We start from the raw sequence: 10,074 nt of genomic DNA, 5'->3' as shown, positions 1-10,074 counted from the left end.
CACAATGTTGTTGTCCAATAAAGCGTCCGTCTGTCTCTGAATACCCTCCAGTTGGCACATCATGTCTGTGGCACTAAAAAATATTTTAATGAAGACATGCAATTTTAAAAAGTGGTTATTCAAGTTATATTCAAGTTATAACTTGGCCTCTTATACATGTGTGTTTTTACCTTGGCAAAAACATATCGACATAGTGTTATGATACAAATAGGAGGATTCCAAAGAGTCTCACCTTTACATATTAACCTGACAGAACAAGCGGTAACTAGTTAAGACGAGCATGGAGGATGCGGCTCAGAAGATTCTAGTTTAGTTCATAATATGATGCACTTCTGTAGTTTGTAGGCAAAAACTAGAGGTGGAAAAAGTACTCAGATCTGGTACTTGAGTAAAAGTAGAAGTACCTGAGTGTAGAAATACTCTGTTACAGTAAAAGTCCTGCATTCAAAGTGTTTCTCAAGTAAAAGTAGAAAAGTATTATCATCAGAAATGACATAAAGTATGAAAAGTGAAAGTAGTCGTTGTGCAGATTGGTCCATTTCAGAATAATATATATGATATGTTTTATAATAATTGATCATTAAAGTGTTCTCAAAGCTGGTAAAGGTGCAGCTAGTTTGAATGACAAGTTTGTATACTGCAGGGTAGCTTGTGAATTTACTCCAGGAGGAACTAAAGTCTGATTTAAGTGTTGATTATATCAAACTTCATTAATCCAAATCTACAAAGTAATTTAAGGAGTAAAAGTACACGATTTACCTCTGAACTGTAGTGGGGTAGAAGTACAAAGTATCAAAACATGGAAAATACTCAAGTAAAGTACCTCAACATTTTACTTAAGTAAAGTACTTGAGTACATATAGTTAGTTAATTTACACTAGACTAGTGGCAAAAACATTGAAGCATAAAAAACGCGGATAAAGTTGGAATTTAATTTTGACTTCCTGACACCTGACATGTTGCGTCATCTTTACAGAACACTGTCAAAACAATGAACTAACTATAAATCATCCCGAGCCAAGCTGAATCCGGGGATTAATATCACAATGCACTTTTAACCAATACTACTCTAGTGTTCACAAAGCAACAAACAGTCATTCCTAGCTTTAAAAGCCAAGTAGTCACTCCTGCTTAGGTGTTTGACCCTTCGTGAAAGCAGGAGAAAGTGTTAGCTTGTTGGCTAACACGTTAGCTTAGGTGTTGCTAGGTAGAATATTCGGTTGGCGTTGCTAACCGTTGGCCGCGGTGAAAACACATTTAACGGTATTAGTTTAACGACATGAAGACGGTCTATAAGTATTCGAAGAGGTTTATTATCGTACCTGTTTTTTACTCTGGCTGTGTTACCGTCGTCTCTTCGTCCCAGCTCCCTTGTTGTTGTAATGTCGGGTGTGAGACCGGAAGCCACGACATCATCTTCCTCACAACAGCTGATCAGGGAAAACAATCCAGAGGTAAAGGAAGTACGAAGATCTTTAAGTAAAAGTAGCAATACTACACTGTAAAAATACTCTGTTACAAGTACAAGTCCTGGTTTAACCCATAAGAACCCGGACCCATTTCTACTTTTGGGAAAATTAAGAGGAACATAATTTAGACTAAATAGAAGAAACCCCCCTAGTGTCAAATATCTGAAATGTGACAGATATGTGACATTGGGCTTTAATGGTAAAACAACTCTTATTTATAACTTAATGAGGATGATTTGTTTGGTTTAAATTAGTTTGAACATTCTTTGAAGTTTAGAATAAAGAATATATTAACTCAATATAATTGAATCAGCTAAATTAACTGAGCACATTTTAATTGTTTGTATAAGTCACTATGGGTTTACTGTGAAAGTGTAGGGTTAAAGTCCCGATGTGACACCACCAGTGTCACCGCGATGTTTGTCTCATTTGTTTCATATACATGTGATCAATAAATGTTTCCACAACAGGTTAAATGTAATAAAGGACATTTATTTTCATTCTTAAATGGCTTGAATTTTACCTTTAGCAACAAACAACAAAGCTTCTGAAATGTAGCTAGTTCGGTCACACTTGTTAGCCTGGCACATAGACATGTTGGACATGTTGTTATGGGAACACAAAGTCACATGACCTGGACCATGACCCACCAGACTGTTCAGTGTGTGTCGGACTTCATGAGATAAAATAAAAGCTAAAGCTGTATAAGGAACTTTCCAGAAAATGTAAAGTCCATGTGACACCCTTGTCACGTTGGGTCCGTACTGGTTGATGTATTCGTCTGTATTTTAATGCATTACCGCAGAGTTGCAAGTAACTACATTTGTTTAAAAATCGAGTGGAATAAAATGTGCAAAATTGCCTCCAAAAATTAAGTAAAGTAAAACTATAAAGTATAACATGACAATACTCAAGGGGAAGTACAAGAACCTCAAAACTGTACTTAAGTACAGAAGGCTACTTGATTAAACGTACTTAGTTACTTTACACCGCTAGAGGTGGAGAAAGTATGTAGAAATCCTCTGCAACAACAAAGTCAAAGTCCTGCCTTTTTTTATCTTCATATTGTAGAATAAAAAATTGCAACGAGACATTAAAACAATTCAAGTTATTAGGCTGATCATTTCGATCAATATCCTTGTTTTAAGCATTAATACCTTTATTATGACATCACTGTATTTGTTGTAATACATTTTGTTTACATATTTGTTGTTGTTAGCTTCCAGTTTGTGTTCGGGCGGCAGACACCCTATCCGTTTTTAAGAGTGCGCTTAAGACCTTCCTTTTTGATAAAGCTTATAGTTAGGGCTGATTAGATTCAGCCCCTAGTTTTGCTGATATAGGCTTAGTTTGTCGGGGGACATCTTACTTCTTCCTTCTCTCTGTCTGTACCTGTGTACTCTCATGTTCCGATTAACCCAGCTTCCCCAAATGTCTTTCTTTTTGGTATCTATATACGCCGGGATCCGGAGTCATGGATGATCCTGCGGTCCTGTGTCCTGGATCGCGAGCGCTGGATCTTGAGTCGTGGCTGTGGTCCTGGATCATCGGTCCTGATGGATATCCTCGTGGATTCATCTTCCTATTATACACACATGCATTTCCAAACATTTGGACTACCTATGTTGCAAATGTATTATCTTTTCAATTTACACACGGCATCTATTGCACGTCTGTCCGTCCTGGGAGAGGGATCCCTCCTCTGTTGCTCTCCCTGAGGTTACTCCCATGTTCCTTTAAACTGTGGGTTTTCTTTGGAAGTTTTTCCTTGCACGATGTGAGGGTCTAAGGACAGAGGGTGTCGTATTGTCATACTGATATTCTGTACACACTGTGAAGACCACTGAGACAAATGTAACATTTGTGATATTGGGCTATATAAATAAACATTGATTGATTGATTGTTATAAATTGAGTTGAATCCTTTGACTTAACTTCCTATCTTTTTTCAACATTTGATTCCATTTTATGTTTTTATTTAATGCGTTCTAAATTGTCACAAAACCTGATTTCGATAACGTCATGACTTTACTTTCAATAGGATAATATTTTCAACATCGTAGTCGGACATTTTTTTAAGAGAGAAAAAACCCAATAATATAGGAAAAAACCTAAAGGCACTGAAAAAAGGGAAAAAATACAATCTTCGTATAAGACAAGCTAGAACCAGTGCTTACTTGTTTTGTTTTTTTGCTTTATTGAGATGTTACAATGTTTTCCTTGTCAAAAGAACGGCGGTTGAGTGAAGGGACAGAGCATTTTACACACACTTCAATGTATCCAGAAGTGTTTCAAAAAGCATGCTTAACTGTACACAGGTTTTTTTAAGGAATACATTTTTCCATTTACAGATTTTCAGGTAGCCTTCCTTCTCCTAAATGTTTTTGGTTACAGCTTCAGTTTTCGGAGCACCTCCTTGGTCAGCTGTTTACTGTAGCGGTTGATCTTCCAGTGTCCAGGCTGCCATCCCAGCAGAAAGCGATGAAAATCTGTCCAGGCATAAACAAACATCTCCCTCCACTCCGTCTCCAGGGCAGCAAAGTCCACATCTTTTTTCACAGATTGCTTCAGTTCACTAAAATAGTAGTCCAGCAGGCCTGGTACCCTCTTTTCACACTGCTTCTCCTCCATGCAGCTTCCTAAAAAATACACAACGTCCTTCATCCCACAGCCTCCTCCCACATACTGAAAGTCTACCGCCGCCACGTCCCGCCCACCTTCTGAGAAACAGAAGTTGGCTAACTTGGCGTCTCCGTGAACGATCGCCTTGAAGCGACATTCGTTGAGGATCTTGTCGATGTCCCCGGCTGCTGCTTTCAGCTCGGGATGGCCCATGGCCTCCAGCTCGTCGGGCCGGGTCTCCAGGTGCCAGTATGTGCCGACGGGCCACAGACCCTCAGGTTCCACGCCCAGGAAGAGAGCGTGGAAGTGGGCCAGCCAGCTGAGACAAGCCTTTATTTCTCTGTCCTTCACGCTGGTCCTACAGAGAAAACATCCGTATTTATACAGCATGAAACATTTGTATTCTCTCATAATGTCTCACACTTCTCCATGCCGTGGTACAACCTGACAAGCATGTAATATATAGGATGATGAAGAGGAATGGTCAAAAACAGAGTGCTCAGAAGAACTGCCAGATGTTGTTTTGGTTTTATTTTGGTTCTTTGAAAATGGATAATGGTTTAAAATGTTAAAATGCCTTGTTCGGGTATTTTCATCTTATTTGATGAGCTGTGAGAAGTATTTGCATGCACACATCATGCACCCAAAGCTTGAAAACACTTTGATTCTCACACTTTTCAAAAGGCATGTCCTCTGTATTGTATTTGTAAATATGAGTTTTCTTTTTAACATCATGAAGAAGAGATGAGATACCACGCATTACACATTTTGGTGAGTTTTTAGTGCTTATTTGTATCATATTTTAGTCTAATTTGTATTGTTTTTAAGCAATAACTAAATAGGATAAAGGGGTTTTGTATTTCTTCACCTTAATATGTCTTGCCAGTGTGAAAAACATTTCTAACAGTATATTTCCACCCACGTATAACATGCATGACGAGCCACCAAAACGCCTGTATTTTTATTTTGTTTGTATTTCATGAAACCTTATTCCTTCCCGTGTGATGGATTATATTTTCTGAAAAGTAACATGCAATGTGAGAATTTTGATCTATGACCTCAATATTGATTTATTTAATCCTGGCTATTTACGTGGGTGTATTTATAAAGGAAAGTATTTGAACAAATGTATTTTCTGTATCTTTTCTAGGAAATAAGAAATTTAAAACATGATGATTCATTAGATATTGAAGTGACTGTTATTTTGTATATATTGATTGTTGTGCTTTTATTTAGTGTTTATTTAATTTGTGCATATGTATAAATATTTGCACACGTTTTTTATATATATATTTGTTTTTGTACTCGGGATTGTGGGAAACGGTATTTCGATCTCTCTGTATGTACACACAAACTGAAAGTTTGACAATAAATGTGACTTTGATATACATTGCAGAGCTACAGACCGACCAGTATTTCTTACAAAATCTCATACCTCCTCTGATCATACCCGGCCACATCCAGGTCCTCGAGCACGATCAGCATCTCGTCTCCATAGGAACGAGCAGCCAGGCAGGCGGGGGTCCTGCAGCTCTGATTGGTGGAGAAGTTCTGGTACCAGTGAGTCTCCACCTGGTAGGATCTCACTTTACGTGTGTGTGAGCGATCTGTGTTCCAGCCGCCGGGATGCTCCGCCTCCTCTGGAAACTTGACGTGTTTGACGACCACAGACGGCCAATCAGAGCCCTGCAGCTGCAGCCGCACGATCTCCCCGTACCCGCTCCACAGCGTCTGGATCTTTGCCCCCACACACAGGGAGGAGGCCCCGCAGGCCTGCAGAACCAGATCCTGGTGCTCCGGTTTCATCTCCACTCAGAGCTGAAGAGGAAGCACAGTGTGTGTTTAACATCTCTGCTCTTAAAGGTCACCTATTATGCAAAATCCACTTCTTCATGTCTCTTCTACATCAACATGTGTCCCCTCTTCTTCATGTCTCTTCTACATCAACATGTGTCCCCTCTTCTTCATGTCTCTTCTACATCAACATGTGTCCCCTCTTCTTCATGTCTCTTCTACATCAACATGTGTCCCCTCTTCTCCATGTCTCTTCTACATCGACATGTGTCCCCTCTTCTTCATGTCTCTTCTACATCAACATGTGTCCCCTCTTCTTCATGTCTCTTCTACATCAACATGTGTCCCCTCTTCTTCATGTCTCTTCTACATCAACATGTGTCCCCTCTTCTTCATGTCTCTTCTACATCAACACGTGTCCCCTCTTCTTCATGTCTCTTCTACATCAACATGTGTCCTCTCTTCTTCATGTCTCTTCTACATCAACATGTGTCCCCTCTTCTTCATGTCTCTTCTACATCAACATGTGTCCCCTCTTCTTCATGTCTCTTCTACATCAACATGTGTCCCCTCTTCTCCATGTCTCTTCTACATCAACATGTGTCCCCTCTGTGGAAAGAGACTCTGAAAGTTTCAGGAACAAAGATTCTCTCTCTTTTTGATCCATTTCTATAAAAACCTGTCTGAAAATGAGCTGATCAGATGTTGGCCACTTTATGATGTCACAACGATGTGTCGTCTTGTGTAACCATTAGCCAATCAGCAACCAAGGTAACCCCCCCCCCCCTTATCACCTGAATCTCCTCCTAGAGCACCATTGAGTTCTTTGTAACCAAATCTCTCTCAGAGGGGCGTGGGGAGGGGCTCCTTATTTTCATCTGAAGTAACAGACAGAGAATCAGCACTTTGGAAACAGGGCTGAAACAGAGGGGATTATGGGTAATGCTGCAATGATCTGTAATATATTGATGAAAAATAGAATAAGGGGACCTTTAACTGGACTTATATTCAAATTCAATTCAAATTCAAAGGTTTTATTGTCATATGCACAAAGCTACAGTGTAGAAATGGCAATGAAATTCTTCTGACCTGAGCTCCTCCAACAATGCAACATATATAATACAAAAAAAAAAAAAATAGTGCACAAAGTCTGTATACCTGTCAATATAATATGATATGTACAAAAACAGAATATGAAATTACATAATTGACATTAAGACCAAATTAAATACGGTTTATTGCGGTGATAACTATTTATATTGAATTATTATGCCATTCTTCACACACTTAATGCTAATAATATCCGACTTTTAAATTATTAACAAATAGTCTACAGATTTGCATCTTTCACGGTTAACTTGTATATGTTTCACTTCTTAGTTCCGTTTCATTTTTACATTGTGAGATGTGTATAGCTATTTCAAATGTACAATTCAGAGGTAAATCATGTACTTTTACTCCACTACATTTATTTAAAACCTTTAGTTACTTTGCAGATCTGGATTAATGGAATATAATCAAGTCTTAAATCAGACTTTAGTTCCTCCTGGAGTAAATTCACAAGCTACCCTGCAGTATACAAAGTCATTCAAACTAGCTGCACCTTTAACAGCATTGAGAACACTTTCATGATCAATCTTTATAAAACATATCATATATATTATTCTGAAATGGACCAATCTGCACAACGACTACTTTTCTACTTTTACTTGAGTAACATTTTGAATGCAGGACTTTTACTGTAACAGAGTATTCCTACACTCTGGTACTTCTACTTTTACTCAAGTACCAGAACTGAGTACTTCTTCCACCTCTGCTTCTTCCATCACTGGGAATAGACATCACACACATCTGGAGGATTGTTGGTGTCACTGTGTTATGGTGAGTCACTTACCTTACTCACAAATGATCAAGCTTCTTCATCCAAATAAAGCAGACTATATTTCTGTTTCCTTCTCAAACATTCAGTGTAATAGTCTCAGATATAAACCCGACAGAAAGAGAATGAAATAGCAGGCTTCTCTTTACCCTCAGCTTCATGTCAGGTAGCAGGAAGTATTTTCTGTGTGACGTTTATAGCAGCAAGCACACAATGAAGTTTAATGTACACCACTGCCATCTGCTGGGCCGGAGTGCATCCACAGCAACACTGTGTCCCTCTCATCCTGAATATATCTAATGAAGTCGGCCTGGGGCCTCATTTATAAAGGGATATACGCTCAAAAAATGGCGTACGCCAGTTTCTACGCAATGTTTGCGATTTATAAAATACTAACTTGACGGGAAAACATGCGGTCCTCCACGCAAACTCTGACCCATGCGTACGCACTAAGCACAACAACGGGAGATACGAGAAACTGCGACACCGTTGGAAGAAGGAAGAATGGAGAGAAATATGTGGAAATAATACCATAAATAAAATGTTACCTCTCATTTATCATATATGAAGAATTAATTTTCAAACATTGATTAAAGCCAATCTTAAAATGATTAAACAAACGCCTGTTTGAGACTCCTCCGTGCACACAAAAACATAACTTGGAGAAATAAATAAATACGGATGTTATTTGAAACCACCTCGAATATGTTGTGGGTATTGTCCACAGTAGATGACCATTACATGTATGTATGATCTGCATGTGTAATGTGTATTTGTAAAGCGCTTTGAGAGTCATTGATAAAGCGCTATAATAAATATAAGGATTATTATTTATTATTATTAATGTGTTAATGTTATGAAATATTTTCTCATAAATGATGCGGTTTTGCATTTCTATAGGTTGTACGAGCATGGTTTTATATACTACCATGTTTACTCGTGTTTTATGCCGTTTGCTAAGACTTGATAAGTCGCTCATAAAACACAGGAGGTATGGAAACTATGAACACCATATATGGTAAATTGTACAGCTAATATAACACAACACATTAGTTGTATTTCCTCTAACTGGTGGATATAGAGTTGCTGCAGTGGAGACGCTGCGCACAGCTGATCGACAGTTGGGACACAAACCAACAAATACGAAAACATAATTCAGATCCAGTCGTCATGACTCCACACCGGGGGGATTCCCCGTTCACTTCTTACAGTCTCTCTCTCATCAAGGGGGTGTCTCCTGTCCCCGGTACAAACACACTGCCTGATGAAGGTTTGGCCATAGAGGCTTCTCAATACTCAAATTTCCCCTCCTCGACTCCCCTCCTCGATACTTAGACCCGCCCACAGGAGATGCGAGCGGAGGACCGAGGAGGGGAACCGAGGAGAGAGGAGGGGAAGCAGCAGACGTTTAAAGAAATGAGAACTCCTCTCCTCTGAGCGGTCATATTAAAGCGACGTCCGTTCATTATTACGTGGCAACAACCATAGATATATATAAACACTAGATGACTCACCCGCGCTGCTGGCCAATGGAGACCGACGTTGCCACTTGGCCGCCATCTTGCTACAGGCAGTTCTCTCATTCATAACATTATGGTGTACTATTTAAATAACCATAGCTTGCTCAATTTTCAACCAATTTTCAAACGGTTTGGTTTTTTATAAACATCAAAGATGTAGTTATGATACTGCATACTTATAATCATGGACTTTCATATGAAAATAACATTAATCAGATAAAGCAATAGCTATACACACACACACACACACAAGGTATTTATATTAAATATTTGCCGGTGTATATATTTCCATTTATTTTATTATATTGTTAATATTTCAAATAAATTATAAAATTAAAATACATTTATATTTTATATATAAAAATCGGTCTCATGTTACCACTCTGTAAGCCAAGAGTTGTTAATTTAGCAATGCCTTAGCTTTAAGAACAGGGACACAACTAATGACAATAGCATATGTTGGTATATTATTTAGATATTCACCACACCTTTATCAGAAGAACCAAACCAACATAAAATGTGCTCACAGACAGGCCAGTTCTGTCTAATTTATCACAATTATTTTTGACATGAGATCTTCATATCATCCTAGTTTTGTATTTAGTTTCTAGATTTGTAAACAAATCCAGAACCTTTGAAATATGTTATTGAAAAAAGACCAAGAATAATATAAACTGTACCATGTGTCCTTTTGTGTCCTTCTGTAGTCCATTTGTGGTTTGTCTTGTCTCACCCCGGCTGATATATCACAAAATCCACTGTTTAAATTGTTCCCTATATTGCCCCTATG

The 10,074-nt window shown here is 38.5% G+C and overlaps 1 protein-coding gene across 5 annotated transcripts; it reads right to left on the bottom strand.

The window, feature by feature from the left end:
- Nucleotides 1-3,648: 3,648 nt before the first annotated feature.
- Nucleotides 3,649-9,302, bottom strand: LOC117461109 (uncharacterized). 5 transcript variants are annotated; one of them, XM_071206187.1, is made up of 4 exons: nt 7,780-7,942; nt 6,680-6,763; nt 5,527-5,909; nt 3,649-4,449 (listed from the first exon to the last, which is right to left on the bottom strand). In XM_071206187.1, the coding sequence occupies exons 3-4, from the start codon at nt 5,895-5,897 to the stop codon at nt 3,858-3,860; spliced, it is 963 nt and encodes a 320-aa protein (XP_071062288.1). In that variant the 5' UTR covers nt 5,898-5,909; nt 6,680-6,763; nt 7,780-7,942; the 3' UTR covers nt 3,649-3,857. The 5 variants fall into 5 exon arrangements, with proteins under 5 accessions (XP_071062288.1, XP_071062289.1, XP_033958707.1 ...); XM_071206188.1 differs by lacking the exons at nt 6,680-6,763; nt 7,780-7,942 and adding an exon at nt 9,279-9,302; XM_034102816.2 differs by lacking the exon at nt 6,680-6,763 and having other exon boundaries at nt 7,914-7,992.
- Nucleotides 9,303-10,074: the final 772 nt, after the last annotated feature.

The sequence above is a fragment of the Pseudochaenichthys georgianus genome, chromosome 16 (assembly GCF_902827115.2).
Source record: "Pseudochaenichthys georgianus chromosome 16, fPseGeo1.2, whole genome shotgun sequence".
Classification (NCBI taxonomy): domain Eukaryota; kingdom Metazoa; phylum Chordata; class Actinopteri; order Perciformes; family Channichthyidae; genus Pseudochaenichthys; species Pseudochaenichthys georgianus.
The sequence above is the reverse complement of the archived record's forward strand: the minus strand, read 5'-3'. Positions and strand labels throughout refer to the sequence as shown.